Below are 18,617 nucleotides of genomic sequence, written 5' to 3'. Positions count from 1 at the left end.
ATGCAATTATCAAAAGTTATCTTAAAATTCAAGTAGACGCCGTTCCGAAGGCTGATATTAAGTCCGATTTTTAGAGGCAGATCTGACGGCTCAGAATGATACCATGGTGCTGAAGTTCTACGTACGCTCCTACATCACGATAAATCTGGAATTGACTTTTCTGTTAGTCGAAAGATTCCATTTGAAAGGCTCTGGAGAAGTCCAACTTCAACTTGAGATGTCTTGGGCTCCCGAGCTCCAAATTGGACGAAATTTGGGTCTATTTTGTGTGATTTTTTGCAAGGAATGCAACAGTGATGCCCATATAAGCATCCCATGCTCCATGTTTTTTGAAAGACAGAATGGAGATTTAATTAATTCTTGAAGGGAATCCTAGTCAGCACATTCTCTCTCCTCCAAATTTCCAAGGGTACTTTGGGGATTTGACTATGAATAGATTTCTTTTGGAGAAGATTCCCTCATCCTTGGAAGGTTGAAAAGTCAAACATTGAAGATGCCTTGATCATTTTACTTGGAGAAGACTCACGCAAAGATAAGGAAGCACAAGAATTAAAGAGAAAAAGTTTTTTGTACAGGAGTGTGGCCTATGCCAGCACTCCCATGAGTCTATCTCTCTCCTCCCCATGTGAAAAGACATCTCTACCCCCTTATTTTAAGGAGGAGAGAGATAGACACATGGGAGTGCAGGCGTAGGCCACATTTCCGTACAGAGAACTGCTTCCCAGAATTAAATTAGAAAGTCCACTTTTTAGAAAATAGCAGGTTTAGGGAGCTAAGCTTTGTATTTCTTCCACTTTCTATTTTTTTTATTTTTTTCTTGGGATTCAAGCTTTTTGTAAAGGAAGGGGAAGGGAATATTTCTCGTACGGGAATATTTCTCCTACCTCTTCTCTCTTCTTTTCTCCTTCTCCTATAAATGCCTGTGCTTTGGGGTTGTAATAATTTAATTTTAGGCTAGTTTTAGTTCAGTTTTTTAATGAATTTTTCTTCTTCTTCTCCTTCTAATTTTTGGCTTTTCTAGTTCTAGTTTGATTTTATGAGTTTGGTTCCATGGTTGCAATAATTTTATGCTTTCAATTAATGTCTTCAATATGGTTGTAATCTCTTAATTCTAGTTCTAGTTTTAAAGCTTTCTAGTTTAAGTTTCTAATTCTTGTTAGAAGACTTGGAGATTTAGGAGAGGAAGCCATGCAAGGATTATTCGAATTGTTCAAGCTTTATCAATTACATTCATGCAAAACCTAATTAATTCATGCACTTTCAACTTTGGTAGAAGGGAGTATTAGTTCTTATTTTTATTTTTTTTCTCTTCTTCTTCTTAACTTCTTAATTCTTCCATTAATTTTGTTTTAATCTCACATTCATTTCCCTCTATTCCCTCCATTCTAGTAGGACTCTAAGTCTTTACTTTTTATTTTTATTCTCATTCTCAACCTCTCTAATTCAGTCATGCTTTTAAGATTTTATTTTTTATTTACTACCATCATCATGCATTATGATAAACTTTCAATTTAATTATTTTTATTTTAATTTCAGATTTGATACTGTCATTTCAAGTGTGGTAGAAAAGCAAGCAATTTCAGTTCGGTTCAAGCACCTTCGGGTTTTACCTCTCTAATCTCTTAGTCTCATTCTCCCTCTCTCATCTCTTAACCTTATATTCTTCTTTTGTTTTTTTTTTTTTTTTATGTGGTTGTGGTGTGTGGCTGCGATTTATTCCTTCCAATCCGCATTAGTATTGATAGGTTAGATGGATGTGTGTTAGGACGCCAATTCAATTCGTTAGATACGTAATTTCGCTAGATGCTTGTGAGTTAGGATACGTTAATTTAATTGACATTAGTTTAATTTGATCAACACTTTAATTAAATTGATTCACTTTGCATTGCTTTTAAGTGAGTAAGATAGAGTGGCGTACATCTCCTTAAGTTCGACCCGTAGCTACGATTGATTCGTACGTTTGCGGTTATTATTTCTTACAAACAAGTTTTTGGCGCCGTTGCCGGGGAGATTATTGTCCACTTTATTTTTCTGATTTTTAAGTAATTCGAAGTGCTTTAGTTTCTTCTCTTTCTCCTCTTATTTTTTGGGAAAAAAAAAAAAAAAACACATCTTATTTCTCTTCTGTTTCAAAGACTGTGCACCCAATCTAAAATTCTTCATATGCCCAAACCCAGTCTATCATGGTGTCCCTCATAGTATTTAGTTACCTATGACGCTGCCCCTTGATTCGTTTGAGTGGATTGTCATGTGACTTATCTTTGGAGGTGACCAAATTTTACAATAGGAAAGCAGCAAAGTGAGTGCTTTTATTGTTAGTGATTTTTTCTTCTAGTCGTTCTATTTTTCTCCTAATCAGGATCAATCGAGTCCTCTTGCTCCTAATCAAGATCAGTCGAGTTCTGTTGCTCCTAATCAAGATTAATCGAGTTCTCTTGCTCCTAATCAGGATCAATCGAGTCCTCTTGCTCCTAATCAAGATCAATCGAGTCCTCTTGCTCCTAATCAAGATCAATCGAGTTCTCTTGCTCCTAATCAAGATCAGTCGAGTCCTCTTGCTCCTGATCAAGATCAATCGAGTCCTCTTGCTCCTGATCAAGATCAGTCAATCAAGGTTTTTATTAATGAGTTCTCTTACTTACCCTCACGATCCCTTTCAGTAAAGGATGAGTGGACCTAGGCCAGTTTTGGTCAAACCACTATCTCTGCACTAAATATTTAGTTTTTCCGAGTTTTCTTTTGAATTTTACTAAAAGATTTCATCGTGATTAACCGTTTGTTTTATCAACTCTGCCGCCTTTGAGCAAAGCGTCAGCAGTACTTGCTCTGGGTGACAAAACTAGTTGGTCTTTTGTCTTTGCCCTTCGACTGTCGGCACAGGTCTCGGTCAAAGAGGGGCAAACTGTAGATACTAATTTTTGTCACCACCCTTGGCGAGGATGATAATGTGACACGAACGATGCGCGCGACACATTTTTCCCTTTTCTAGACCCTAAAACACCAAGCCCATGGGCCTAGACACACCCTAAACTCTAAAAAGTCCATTTTAGCCCAAAAAGTGAAAAGAGGAGGAACCACACTGACCACGGCACCGTGGGAAGTGCCCCACGGCACTGTGGAGACCTCCCGTGGCAACAAGGTACAAAATCACTCCGTCGGGGCCACTTTCGTCGTAAGCTTGCTGACGTCGCCCACGACGCAGTGGAGGACTTCTCTGGGCCAGGCTGAGGGGCACCCCCTATAAATAAGAGGGTCCTCCTCCCCTCATTTCATGGTTTTTTCGGGCAGGGAGACCCTCCAGGTGCGAATTTCACCCCCATTTCCCCTCTTTCCCTTGATTTCCTCTCTCGTGAATGCCCGAGTAAGTGAGATCTTCAAGTGTGGGTAGATCCTTCGATTACCCATTCAATAATAGAGCGTTCCTTGTTCTTACAGCTTGTTATCCAGTCAGTGCACGGATGACAAGTAAAAACCCCCATTACTGACGTTATTCTGTCCATTTGATTACCGCCACGCTCCTCTAAAGAGCTGTTATTCTGCCAAAAGAAATCGACGTCGGTCCATTTGTCAGTCTCCCCTGAGCCAAGGGAATACCCTCATACAGGTATAATTTCTACGTTTGCATTACCAATGTAGTCATTAGTATTTTTATCATTTTATTGTATATATTGTAGATATAATGTGCTCCTATCACAGTGAAAAGAGAGAGAATATTTGTCATTTAATAGCATCTATAATAGAAAGACTGGTTTTGGCTAGACAAGGTGGGTGCCTAGCTAACACCTTCCCATACTTGTAACCCGACCCCTTACCCGAACCTCTGACCAAACCATATGGAGTCTCGTAGCCCGACTCCGTTCGTGACGGACAGGGCTACATTTATTGGGTCCTAGGCCCTAACCCTAGGTGACGACTTCATTTTTCTTTTTTAACATATTTTAATGTATGACCCCAACCCCTTGATGCCATTCTCGTATATTGATAATATTATTCATACTATCATTTGTGGCCAACGAGACTACGAAAACCTCGTCACGACGAAGACCACGGTACTTATAGTTAGATACGTAATTTTGCTAGATGTTTGTGAGTTAAGATACGTTAATTTAATTATCATTAATTTAATTCAACATTTTAGTTAAATTGGTTCACTTTGAATTGCTTTTAAGTGAGTAAGATAGAGTGACGTACATCTTCTTGAGTTCGAGCCGTAACTACTTTTGATTCGTATGCTTGCGGTTATTATTTTTTACAAACAAATATCAAGATGGTATGCAATTTTTATTTTGGTAAGAAGATGGTATGCATGAGTGCATGAGAGATGTATTATGAGCATACTCATGGATGTATGGATGTTGATATTATAGATGCATGGACAATATCATGTCCCAGCAGCATGGGCAGCATCATCATTCATAAGGCTACACTATTGCATAGGGGTCACCATGGCTCAAGAGTGTCAACCGGTAGGGGCATGGCCGAGCATTAGCATGCCTTGGTCAGCTACCAGGGTCAATGGTCGTGGCATCCCAGAAATTTCACTTGTGTTGGCACGGGGGGCACGGCCCTCCCACGCATTGGGCGGTAATGCCAGCAGAGGTCCACGCGCGCAAGTGGCATGTCGGGCCAGCACCTTGTGGCAAGGCCGTGGTCTTCACGTTTTGTAATTCAAAATCTCTAAATAATAAATACCTATAACCGACGGCAGATTCTTCCCGATAAATTTTATCCGCGCCTCTCCCCAAACAAGCTAATTACCACCAACAATAGACTATTCGTTTATTGAAGGAAGGGGTGGAAAGCGTCGAGTAGTGACAGCGATGTCGCCTTGAAAGTACTAATAGTGAGGAGATGATTACATCGTATATTCAGTAGCGCCTACTTACTAGATTCAATGGTGCGCTCCGGCTTCTCCATCTTGAGAATAGAAATCCAGAAGTCCTTGAGCTTGCACAACATGTTCGATCCTATGTCTGAGATAAGATAAACATCTTGTAGCTCTATGGGATGTAAGTTTAACCCTCTCGGCCCAAGCTCGCCCTGAGTCTGAATAGGACCTAGGCTGGATTTTTCAACCGAAGGGCGGGTTAGGGTTGAAATTTTTAAATCTTGGATCAGGGTCAGGCTGAACCAGGGTTGAGGCCTCGAACTAAGCCTAGCCCGGCCCGGTGTTAGGTTATGCTTTACAATTTATTGTTTACATTTTGTAATTTTTTTAGTATCTAATTACCTATTGGTTTACCCCAAAAAAAAAGAAACTAATTTATCTATTGAATGAAAATATTTGCATTTAATATTGGGCTAAATTATTTAAGTCAAAGAAAAGTCTAATAATCGATTGAGTCTAAAACAAACCAATACCCAATCACATGTGTCTCATTTTTTTAATGCATACAATGACGGGAAAAAAATAAAAACCAAGGCAAATCAATGCTAGCCAAGCCTAAGCAAATTTCAGGGTCAATCAAGGCCAAGTTGCATTCGGCTGAGCCCAACAGAATTGGGCATGGGCTGAGATATCTCAGCCCAACCTAGGGCCGGGTTGGGCTTGGGTTGAGCTAAGAATCAGGGTCAAATTAGAGTTTTAAAAAGGCCGGCCTAACCTGGCCTTGTTTTACCCCTAAGCTCTCGATTAGTAATAGTGCTGAAAATTGTCTCAAGAGTTGCAAATGTGATATTGAAAATTGGTAGGGTAAGAAAAGATAAGTTTAAAAAGCAGAGGGGGCTAATTTGCGAATTTCAGAAAAGTTGTGACGCGTTTGATACCTTCGCCAGAGTCATGAATGGCCTGGTGCATTGACCTTCATTAACCGATGACACGTGGATCTTTCAAATATGCATTTAAAGATTCCATCTTGTTGAATCTAGCCCACTTAGTGCGACTCTAATCTAACGGCCTCTATGCAATATGGCAATACACCCGTGTGATCCCTGTTTTAGTGCATTGCCGACGTACTATATTTTACGTGATGATTCTAAATGAATTAATCTCAACTGTTCCGCGAGTTTAAGATAGATCTGTGATAATCTGTGGTCTGAGAGCTCTTCCGCCTCTTCTTCACAGGCTGATCCAACGGCCCAAGTTAAAGTCGACCGAGTTGTTACAGGTCAAGCAATGGCGAGATCTAATAGTGATACAGGAAATGTCAAGAACGTTCTAAATGGACAGATTTTCCCCTATACAAGAAAATGGCAATATCTTTGTCATTGGATCCAAATGAGGTTAGGTTTTTTGCATTAGAATTTAGAACCCAGAAAACAAGAACTTGCTGTTGGTAGTGCTTGAGAGCTCCAGAGTTTTGCCCGGAATTGCATTTTTGGAGAATGTGTGCATTGTGACCATTGAGAATGATGTCTATTGATTGAATCTCCATCCTTGGACTCTTGGAGTTTTTTTTGAGTTGTGATTGAACTGTGTAATGAATTTTACCATTTGGTAATTTCTAAATCAAATCCTTTTCTGTTTTTTAAGTAGTATAGATTGATAGTTGATGAATTGTACTCGTGACCTATAATTTGGGTAGGGATTTGTATTAATCTTGCAATGATATTGTCAATTGTATGGGTTGTCAAGTGGGTGCTTAAGAGGTGTTTGATAAATAGTCTAGTATAGACCTAGGTTGAATAATAGGTGTTATGGTGTGGGGTTGTAGTCGTATATTCTCTCTTTTTTTTTTTTTTTTGGAGACGAGGGGTATCCGACTTTAGGCCGACTAAAACCCCCCCTAGGCTCGTACATGACTCCCGCGCCACGCAAGAACCAGGAGCTTTTGGGCCCTAGTGAGTCTCAGGCGGGTGGCCCCAAGAAATTATGCAGCGGCGAAGGTTTGATCACGAGACCTAGCTTCCTGAGGCGGAGTCTCATGTCCCCTCCAAGCCAGCTGCGCTAACCCATTGGGGTTGTAGTCGTATATTCTTGTTATCATTAAGGACCGAAGTAAGAACCATAGGAGTAGTAATTAGTACGTATAGGGCAAATACGAAACCCATTGTCGGTATTGCACCATGGATGTAGGCACATTGCTGAACTACTTAAATATATTATGTTGTGTGGTTGTGATTGGATTGGATAAAAGAAAGGGAAGCAGTTTTTTGTCCGGTAGTGTGACCTACACCAGCACTCCCATGTGTCTATCTCTCTCCTCCTCAAAACAAGTGGGCAGAGGTGTCTTTTCATACGGGGAAGAGAGAGATAGACTCATGGGAGTGCTGGTGTAGGCCACACTCTCGGACAGAGATCTTTTTCCCAAAAATAAATATGGTTTTGCAAGATGGGCATGCATCTTCTTGTAGACCTGACCAGTCTTGGTTGGAGGTAGGAATGCTTGTGAACTATAGCTGGCCAAAATTGGGTAGCCCGAGCTAAGGGTGTCAAAACCAAACCAAAACCGTTTACAGAAATTGAACCGAACCATTTAAACTGAAACTGACAGACCGTTTAGTTAAATGGTCCGGTTATGGTTTTAGAAATGACACCGTTTATTTAATCGGTTTGGTTTGGTTTAGGCCGATTAATCCAACGGTTGCAAACCATATAATCCAATTAAAACTGATTATAACCAAACCGTCTAACTGTTTAAAAACCTAACTACAATTTTTTTTTTATAAACAAAAAATCAAAACCTAGCAAGTAGCAACTACTAAGTAATTACATTTCTTCATTAATGATTTCCTTTCTCAAAAAAAAAAAAAAATTTAATAACTTAGTAAGTAATAAGTAATAACTAGTATTAGTAAATAGAGTAGTAAATGTGTATACAACCGTCTAAACGAAACCATGTAAAATCGTATAGAACCATTTAACCGAAACCATTTAAAAACCGTTTAACCGAAACCGTTTACTAAACGGTTGAGGTTTTGATTGTGAGATCATTTAGTTAAACGGTTTGGTTACGGTTTCTACCCTCAAGCAGTCAAAATCAAACTGAACCAAACTGTTTAACCCAAACCGGACCATTTAACACCCTTAGCCCCAGCCATAGTATTTGCAGTCTGTCAGTAGGAGAGTGTTTTTAAGAAAAATTTTATAAGTACAGATTGACCCCCTCCCCCCCCCCCCCGGCATGTCGAAGCCTTGTTTAGCATATTGACACCAATGAGGATGGTCAGAATGTCTCCTGCCATGCTAAATCCGAGGCTGTTGACGTCTTGCTTATGTGACCACCCCCATTGGTGTCAATACGTTTGAACCAGTCTCATAGCTTCTAAGTAGATATAGGGGACTAACTGTAGGGATTATTGAACCCACTTGTCCAGATTGAATTGTGAAAAATGAAAACAATAATCCAATGTAAAATTGCCAAGAAAATTTAACCCAAGAAAATAAGAGAAATAAAATTGCACGCAAGAGATCAATCACACCATGAACACCAAGAATTACGTGGAAAACCATTTGTGTAGAGGGAAAAAAACTACAGGGTACATTCGGCACCAATCCACTATAAGAAAAATAGAAGTACAAAGTTTTTTTTTGAGATTTACAAAGAATTAGAGACAATACAAAAGTGATTACATCACAAGAAGCCAAACTCAATTCTCACCACAAAAACCACAAATCTCACAGTCTCTTTTCTTTGATGAGATCTCAAAATTTTAGTACAAACACCAAGGCTCCAAGAAATTGATCTCAAGTCTCGTATTTTTTTCTCCTTCTTCTTTCATTTCTTTTTTTTTTTTTTTTTTTTTTTTTTTTTTTTTTATATATTTTTTTCTGTTTTGATGTCTCTTCTTTTGTTGAGAACGGCACACACACCACAAAACCAAATATAAAATAAAATGATGCAAAAGGGGCTTTACCAATCCCATTTGACCTTTTAAATTATGTTGTTGGGGCTCGGCCTGGACTTTAATGGGCTTGGCCCCACAACAATCTCCCCCTCCAGCCCATGAGGAAGGAGATCCAACACACGACTACTCACATGGAGGCCATCTCGACCAATGCAGTGCAAAGCTCAAGCTTCTCCCCCATAACAACCTTGGTCATCATCTCTAAAGGATTCTTCTCAATATAAATCTACTTAAGCCGTAGTAACAGCTTCTCCACTACACATAGGCAATGGTATCTCACATCAATATGCTTTGTGCGGGAATGATACATTGCATCCTTACTCAGGCCCATAGCACTCTGACTATCACAAATACTACATACTCTTCTTGCTTCAAACCTAATTCACCAAGGAAACGCTTCATCCACAACATCTCTTTTCTTGCTTCTATAGCAGCAATATACTCAGCTTCAATTGTAGATAAAGCAACACATTTTTGTAATCTACACTAACATGACACAGTTCCCCGTGCAAAAATAAACAAGATCCCTGAAGTTGATTTTCTGCCATCAAGGTCTCTTGCCATAGTTGCATCTGTAAAGCCTTCTAAGACTAGTTTGGAGCCCCCAAAACTCAAACACAACTTGGAACTATCCCTCAAGTATCTGAAGATCAACTCACTGCTTCCTAGTGTTCTCTGTCATGATTAACCAAAAATCTGCTCACTACACCAATTGCATGGGCAATATCCGGATGCATGCAAACCATTGTATACATTCAGTTTCCAACTGCAGATGAGTAAGGAACAGTTGTCATCTCTTATTTTTCTTCTTTGGTGGAGGGACAAGTCTTCTTACTTAGCTAGCTTGAAGTGACTTGCTAGAGGTTTGCTAACTGGTTTTAGCACTTTTCATGTTAAATCTCTCAAGAACCCACTCAACATACTATTCTTGTTACAAACACAATTTCTTTGTTTTCTTGTCACGAACAATTTGCATTCCCAAAAATTTATCTTGCTTGGCCTAAGTTCTTCATATCAAAGAACTTGAACAATTCATCTTTCAACCTACCAATCATCTTGCAATCTTGTCGTACTATTAGCATATCATCAACATAAAGCAGAAGTATAATGAAGTTATCATTAGAGAATCTTTTGAAATAAACACAATGATCTGCAGAGGTTCTTTTGTAGTTGTGGTCCACCATAAATGAATCAAGTCTTTTGTGCCACTGCCTTGGTGTCTGTTTCAATCTATACAAGCTTTTCTTCAAGCTTATATAAAAGAACTGTACGCACCAAACTCCCAACCGTTGGATTTGGCATCTACCACATGACGAACTCGTAATTTTGTCCGTCTTTTCCATCAATGGCCTCAGGTGCCTCAGGTGGTGCCATGGTAGTACCCCAAATCCAGGTGGTGCCATGGTAGTACCCCAAATCCCCTCACTCCACCCGCGCGTCGGTGCCCGCACTGCACCACACTGACAGATGCGGGCACTAGAGACGATTTTTTTTTCGGAGATGATTTAAATCCACCTACATCTGCCCAGGCCCTTTCATATACTGCAAATCATGTGCTTTCATAATTTTTTATTTCCATTAAAGCAAAGGACACGTGTAAAACTCTCTTAGGAAGCAATTCAAAAAAATTCACATCTATTAACCAAAGAATAGAAGAGAGAGGTCCTTCAACATCGATCTTTCTCTGCAACTGCAACATCAACTTCAAAAAATAGAGGAGAGAAGTCCATCTATCAATCAATTTAGCTTTCATTTTTTAATTGAATCTGATTATTAACTTCATTCTTGAGATAATTAGTCCAAGAATCTTGTAAAATGTGAGCTGCCATGCATTGAGTTTTATCATAGGAGTCGAGTCTTCCATACATATACTGTGGCCATTAACCGATTACCCAATGTTGTGGGGGCTTGGACTCCTGGGAAGGGTGAGTTTAGAGTCGATCCTAACTTTTGGCATTTTTATACAAGTGTCCACTTGAAACTTGGTGAGCTAAAAGCCTTTTTTTTTTTTTTTTTTTTTCAAACCCGAATATTGCGAATATTACCTGGGGCCCAACTAGCCTCTGAGTTTTTATTATTAAATCAATTAAAAAGGAGAATACAAGGGGGACATAACCCGTCTTATTCCAACCCTAAGAGCCTGGCTTTCTCACACGTCACTGGAACAAGAAACCGCCCGACAAAATAATTACATTCTGAAGACTGGTAAACCAGCTTTGTCCTCATTCTGATTTACTTAATGCTGGTTTGGGAAATCGTCCATCGTGGGCCTGGCATAGTATTCTACGTGGTAAAGATGTTCTCAAGGATGGCTTGATCTAGATTATAGGCAACGGAGATTGTGTCCACATATGAGAAGACAACTGGATTCCCTCGGCCAAGAACTTTAGAACTCAGTTTCCTCCTCTTCCAAGCTGCCCTCTCATAATGGTCTCCGATCTCATTGACCCATCTAATAGATCCTGGAAGGAAGATTTACTCCAATGCTATTGCTTGCTCCGTCAGATAGGGATGAAATCAAACAAATTAATTAGACTGAGCCTTCTTCCTCGCGAGGATACTCAGGTGTGTGGAGGCTCAAAAAACAGAGTTTTCACTGTAAAATCAGCATATCATCTCATTACAAACCAAGTGGAGGATTTGAGCAACAATAGAGGCTACTCATCCAGTCTCTCTTCAAGAATTATTCCCAACCATGTCTGGAACTTCATCTAGAAATGCGAAGGTGTACAGAAAATCAAATCTTTTTTATGGAGACTATGTTCCAATGGTATTGTTTCAGCAGAGACTCTTCGGCTTCGCCAAATTCCAGTCGATCCTGCTTGTCAAAGATGTGAGGAAGTAGTGGAATCTGTGGATCACATATTCCTTCATTGCTCCTTTGCCAAGGCCATTTGGTTTGGAAGTTCTTTATGCCATATAACTCCAAATGACAGCAATTTTCTCATCCATAATTGGATTAATCAATGGAGTATTGTAAGTAAAAGTGATAAGCTTAATGTCAAACACAACTTCATTCAGTCTATGCTCCTTCATTTGTTGGTCCATTTGGCTTGCGAGGAATGCTTTAATCTTCAAAAAGGTGGAGTGGTCACCATCGAGAGAGATCCAGATGGCTGAATCTTTCTTCCTGGAGTTCTCTCAATCTCAAAAGTCTTATCCTCAGCAGGTTCCTCCATCAGCGCCTTCTCCAGCTCCATTTTTGGCTTGTCCCTCCTCCAGGCGTCATCAAGATAAAATGATCTTGCAAGGGGAATTGGATATATCATTAGAGATCACCATGGATGCCCCACTCTTGGCAATTCTGTTCCTGCATCGTTTCCTTCAAGCCTCTGTGGGGAAGCTGAAGCCATCAAACTTGGTATCCTCAATGCCGTTAATTGAAGCTGGCTTCTTCAGGATCATTGTGGAGTCTGATTGCAAGGAGGTAATCAAATTTTCAGCCATTATTGATGATATCCGCTTCATCAGCAACAAGCCTATCGAATGTTTTTATTTTTTTTTATTTTTTATTATCCCAAGGTTTATCAATGGTATTGCTGACAACCTTGCCTGAAGAGGTCAGTCTATACCGTGTAAGATAGTTTGGCCTCCTTCCACTGCTTGGGTTCTTCACCTATGTCATGAAGAAAGATTAACTTGTACGCGATATTTCTTTGAATAAATCATCTCTTAACAACAACAACAAAAAAAAAAAAATGATTTAAAGTAGGGCATTTACCTTGACAACCCAAACAGTTTATCAGTAAGCAAGGGGATATTTTTGTCATTTCAAAAGCAAAGTAGAATTTGTTAATAGATTGATATGATCTCAGTTGGACCCATACATGAGCTTCATCCACCAAATGAAAAGGGAGTGGTTTGAAGGTGAGATGACACATGTTTTAAATATGTGAGAGTTACAAGAGGGATTGAGGTATCAATATCGGAGATGGTATCAGTTTGCATCGAGATCGATACGATACTGAATCGGATTGGCCCTTCTCGTCATGGATTGGTCAGTAATTTTAACACTATTTTTCTTAAATAATAAAAAAAAAAAAGCTTTTATTTTTACAATTTTACTCTTGATCCGATATCGACAAACCAATTCAGGATCAACCAAATTAAATACGAACTGGCCGACACCACTGATCCAATTAAAACATATATTGATAAAATCCAAAAAAATTAAGAATTAGTAAATCTAATACAAGTCCTTAAAATCATCAGACATACATACAGATATACTGGTCTAATTAAAAGAAAAGAATAAAATGTATTACTAAGTCCTTAATTAACACTTATAATCCGAAGGGTTTCTAAGAACCACGTACATAACAAATATGAAAGGCATGCATGCATCTATCTAAAACAACAGCGGTATATGCAGCGCACAGCAATAAGTATGCCGAACAAACAAGTAATTATGCCGCCAACACTTAAGCCTGCCACTGTGGGCCCGCCAAAGTCAAAGCAATTGCAACAACAGCAATTATAATGTTCAATAGTGCTTTGTTTGTACTTATATGTCGACGTATAAACCCGAGACCATATCCTAAAATCACTGTGCTTGATGCAACAATAGGCATGATACCAATCAGTGTCATAATGAAAATTTCAAACCAGAATGAGTCCATGGCCTTCAGAGATATATAAGAACCGGTCATACATGCTACCATCACCCCGATAATGGATATGAACATAAGGGATGTGGTAACACTATGATAGTCTGGAACACTGCCGCTGCCCATTCTTCTCCTATGTACTGCATCGAAGTGAAGGTATAGCATAGACATGGAGGATGATAGAGCTATGGCAAAAGATGCAACATAAACTTTAGAGGCAGCTACCAAGCCTTGTTTTGTACGACCACTTCCATCAATTCCAGGGATTCTGAAAACTGCATCAGAGGAGATTCCAGCAATGAGAGTTGCCACTATTAGATGTGTTTGGGAAAGTTCTTCTCTTCTCTTTTCTCTTTCTTCCTTGGCTAGCACTATCTCTTCATTTTCTTCCTCCACAGAATCTTCCAGAGAATTCGAATTCTCTGTACTATTATTCCTTTGTCTGTCTTCTTTCTTCTTCAACTTGATAATCTATTTCAACAACATGCATAAACCCAACAATTAAAACAATATTAATTATTAGATGATTGAAATATTATATATATCCTTAATTGCATAGTAATTTTCATTGATTTAGATAATTCAATATATATATATACATAAAGGGGTGTAAAATATAAAGAAATTAATTAAGACACAAATTAACGTTAGAGAATTATATAAAAGTTAACAGTGTTTTACCTTATTTTCAATGAATAGCCGATCGTCCATGGTTTCTTGTGCTGTCATATTCTTCTTGTTAATGACAGACCGGTCTACTCTCTCATCCTTTTTGAGAATCTCCATAAAATATTGATCATGGGTAATGGCTGCAAGATGCAACGGGGTGTTTCCATCTTGATCAGGCTGATTTAAAATTCCCACAACCTCAACTCTCTGTAGGAGATGTTCGAAAATCTTGTGGGAGTAATACTCATCATTGCAGTCCCTCATTACAATATGAAGAATGTTTCGGCCCCTCCCATTAACTTGATAGATCGAGTCGGGGCACCACTTAAGTAGTTTTTTAACTAATTTCAAATGAACCCCACTAGCAGCAATATGGAGTGGCGTTTGACAGTCTCGATCTTGAAGGTAGCCAATGCTTCGATCGGCTTGCAATAACAGTCCAACTGCCGAAGGCTTCAAATTCCTCTTCTTTGAATAATAAGTTACTGCGTAATGTAGAGGTGTCCTCCCACAATCATCCTTCATTGTCACTAGCTCTTGCTTCTCTTTCACTAATTCTTCAAGACAACCTAGAATAGATTAGATCAAACGGTTAAAAGATGACCTATATTTAATTGAAAATATAAAACATCAAGAATGTTAATTAACCACTTAATCCGGGGGAAGAGAGAAAGAGAATATCAAGACTCCCCGTGGATTTTGATTTCATAATGACCTTGCTTTTCTTGCCACATCATCACTTTGGATGAATGCAAATGGATCTAAATCAAGTACAAGAAGTTTTCAAAAAGTGTTTAAGATTTAATGAAATTATATATATATATATATATATATGTAAAGTAAACTTCTTATGTGACATTTATGCGGAGCCCTATTTTCATTTAGGGCAAGATATCTCTACTTGGTTGCATGGTCTCTACACAAGCGTCTGGGTCAATGGGGGGGGGGGGGCGAGCATACCTGGGTATCTACCCAGAGGGTAGAGTGGTCATCTCACAGTGCCCCGTGAGAGGGCATAGAAAACACCACCAAGTAGAGATCTATTTTCCCTTTCATTTATTACCAAGGTCCTAAATTCCCAACTCTAATTGGACTAGGTGATTAGGCTGACCTGACGCGAACACCAAAACCATCCCATGTTTTTCCATATGGCATGTCAAATGGGAGAATCCAGAATGCAAGATGGGAGGAGACACCAATGCACTCTTTCTATCCACTCTAGCCTTATTAATTATTTTCAAAGAAGTTATTAGCCATGTAAATATACCTGTATGTCCCTCTCTGGCAGCTGCATGTAAAGCTGTCAAACCATTTGGGCCGCCATCTGCATGGGGCTGTGAAGATTGCAAGATTTGATGCACTATAGATGCCAAACCATGTGAAGCAGCCATGTAAAGAGGAGACTCTCCGGCATCATTAACAAGTGAACACAATTCGGGATCTTTTTTTATCAACAGCTTTGCCACATCTTGTTGCTTGTATTGCAAAGCTTCATGCAAGGCTGTGTTTTTCAATTTATTTCCTTTGGCCAAAACATCATGCAACCCATGTCTTCCACCTCCTCCACTACTACTTTCAATATCTTCATCATGAGAACCCGATGTGTTGGAAATGATCTTCTCAATCAAATAATCAACTACAGAGAGAGATCCATTTCTGGCAGCAATGTGCAATGGTGTGTCACCAAATGCGTTTTGCATGATGACATTTGGCGGAAATTGGTTATATATTTCTGCTACAATGTTTTTTTTTCCATCTATAGTAACAAGATGGAGGGTTGTGTTCCCAATTATATTTACTTCGTGTAGGATGTCAGGTTTTTGCTCTAGAAGTAGTCTCAGAAGATGAACATTGCCTGACTTTGCTATTTCACGAAGTTTGGGATCCATAATTGATTAATCTGATTGTCCAATAGAAAAAGGAGAGAATGAGACAGACAGAAAGAAAGAGAGAGAATTAAAAAAAAAATTATAAATGGGCCGCATGATCATAAGCGATTAGAGGACAAAAGAATGTCTCAAATTCTAATGAGTCACTTTTGAGCATGAAATTAAAGAGATCCAAACAGTAAGAGAACCATTGGCCCAATGTGGATCCAAGTAGGCAGACCCACCCAGGACCCCCTCAGTTTGTGCTCAATTACTCTAATGGTTTTGATTGGCCACATCAGCTAATTAATTTTCATAAGTAGAACTAGCCTAATCTACAGCTTAACAAGTTTAATTAGCACATCTGATTATAAATAGAGAAAAAAATTAGTTCATGAGTATAGTGGTGCTTACAATGTAATATATAATTGACTATTGTTAGTTGGGAGCCAACTTCGACAGGTTTTGTTAAGTTAAACTGCGATGCAACTCTATCAAAAAATGGTTCTAGTAGAGGTATTGGTTTTATTATTCGGGATAATTTTGGTGCACAAATCTCAACAGTTTTAGATTATGTTGCTTTTAATTCGGTAGCAGTGAGTGAAGCTCTTGCTATCCGTGTGGGACTATTTCATGCTAAATTTATGACATTGGAAAACATTGTGGTCGAATCGGATAATTTGGAGGTTATTTACACTCTTACAAACCCTAGAAGAACCGTTACCCATCTCAATGTTGATCTAATTATCCAGTACTTTGTCTTTGTAACGGCCTCTTTTTAATCAGTTTTATTCTCTTGTATTTGCAGGACACCCAATGGTCTCAGTATTGATCTAATTATCCAGGACATTGTCTTTGTAACGGTAAAAACCCTGAGGACTAAAAACCTCGTTGTTCATCTATGGACTAAAATCCTTGAGGTCTAAAAATCTTCCATCTCATCTAGGGACCAAAAACACTCAAAAGTAAAATCTTCACTCTTCTAGGGACTAAAAATATTGAGGACAAAAAAATCTCTCTCTTCTTCTAGGAACTAAAAACCTCTTTTCTAGGGACTAAGAACCCTGATGAGAACTAAAAACGTCACTTTTCTAGGGATTAAAAACCCTGAGGCTCTGTTTGGTTGCAAGGGGAATTAAAGGGAAGGGAAATGAAATTTTCATACTTAAAAAAGGAACTGGTCCTCAACTCCTTTCAGGTTTCTGATCAAATGTTCCAGATGGACAACCTTATCATTCAGTTCCTTCTTCTCTGGGCTACTGGTTACCTTCACAGCCGGGAGGTCGTCTATCACAAAAGCATCATTCTCTCCTATCACACTGGAGGGTACAACCTTGGGGGTTGGAGGCATGCTTTGCTGGTACTGATGCTCGACAGGACGAGCCACACCTAATTGAGTGCGAACCAAATCCGCCAATTGCTCTACCATCGCCTCCATCCGGCCAACCCGGGCCTCTAAAGTATCAACCCTAGGGGTTGGGGGCATGCTGCGGTGGTATTGATGTCCAATAGGGCGGACTGCATCCACATGATTTTGGACCAAATCCATCGTTTGTTCCATCATCGCCTCAATCCTGACAACTTGGGCCTCCAAGGGATCGAAGGGTGGAGGTGGTGGATCATTGTTCTGACTCATGGCTACTTGGAATGCTGGGACAATACTTGAGGTGACAATCTGAGAAAGAGGTAACTATTTAGGCGGCTGAGGGACCAACAAAATGATAATCAAGGGTAAAACTGGGAAAAAAATAGATAATCAAGGAGATGGGTTCAATTCTAACCTAGACAAATCTTTGCATTAAACAAGACCGTTCCAAACAAAGGTTAGTTCAATTGAGAGTAACATCAACCCAATACTAAGTTGAGAGAACTCTCAACCAACGGATCAAACAAGGTGGTTTAAACAAGAACACCCGTATAGATAGTATTACATCAAATCAATCGCCAAACACCGTGTGCTGGAGAAAATCGAGTTCCTCCTCAATATCAAGGTACAAACGTATGGTTCCCCAACAGCCGAGACACACACTGTTTCTAGATCGATCGTGTAGGTATCACCCCAATCACAACCATCCTGGATCGGATATAGGAATCTCCCTATGATACCACCCAGGCAGTGGAATGAAACACTGGTAGAGGAAACAGACACTCATACTTTAATGAAAGAGGATAGACACTCGAAATTCTCCGTTGGTGGGTGACTGATTGAAACGGGTAATACTGTCTACAATAGGGGTTCTAACTTGAACCTCAAGCAATACTTACATTAGTTGTGGCGAACCTGAGTATCGGATCTATGTTCCTACATGATGCATGCAAAATGATTGGCTTAGCTTAGGACAGGGTCCCCTTGTCAAGGAGCACCATATTGTACCAGTCACAATTGTGTCTGTGGATACGTCGGCACATCCTTTTTATACCGCTTTGAGGAAACAACTCGATAAATCAATCCAAGTACTGTCCCATAGTGCCTCCCAAGGCACACCTAAATGTATGGCCTGGAGATCACTGGGTAATACATTGATTGATATGATCAGTTGCAACTTAAAGCAATACAGGATCAAGGGTTGTGATGCCACCGGGGGAATCCCACAACTGCATGTGGGGCCTTACCAATGACACCACGGGGGTAGAAGCAAACCGTGCAGTGCACAATGCAATGATGTGAGTGCGAATGCATGAAAAA

General features: G+C 39.5%; 1 protein-coding gene across 1 annotated transcript; it reads right to left on the bottom strand.

The window, feature by feature from the left end:
• Positions 1-13,208: 13,208 nt before the first annotated feature.
• Positions 13,209-15,952, bottom strand: LOC122639155 (protein ACCELERATED CELL DEATH 6-like). Its single transcript, XM_043831985.1, has 3 exons — positions 15,331-15,952; positions 14,076-14,632; positions 13,209-13,865 (listed from the first exon to the last, which is right to left on the bottom strand). The coding sequence occupies exons 1-3, from the start codon at positions 15,950-15,952 to the stop codon at positions 13,209-13,211; spliced, it is 1,836 nt and encodes a 611-aa protein (XP_043687920.1).
• Positions 15,953-18,617: the final 2,665 nt, after the last annotated feature.

Source organism: Telopea speciosissima, chromosome 9 (genome assembly GCF_018873765.1).
Source record: "Telopea speciosissima isolate NSW1024214 ecotype Mountain lineage chromosome 9, Tspe_v1, whole genome shotgun sequence".
NCBI lineage: Eukaryota > Viridiplantae > Streptophyta > Magnoliopsida > Proteales > Proteaceae > Telopea > Telopea speciosissima.
Note: the sequence above shows the minus strand (reverse complement) of the source record. Positions and strands in the feature narration are given on the sequence as shown.

Bases quoted from the DNA above. Each gene is read 5' to 3' on its own strand.
- LOC122639155 (XM_043831985.1), bottom strand. From the start codon at position 15,952: ATGGATCCCAAACTTCGTGAAATAGCAAAGTCAGGCAATGTTCATCTT. The intron at 14,633-15,330 runs GTATATTTACAT...AATCTATTCTAG, and splicing joins TGCCAGAGAGGGACATACAG to GTTGTCTTGAAGAATTAGTG. The intron at 13,866-14,075 runs GTAAAACACTGT...TTGTTGAAATAG, and splicing joins GGCTATTCATTGAAAATAAG to ATTATCAAGTTGAAGAAGAA.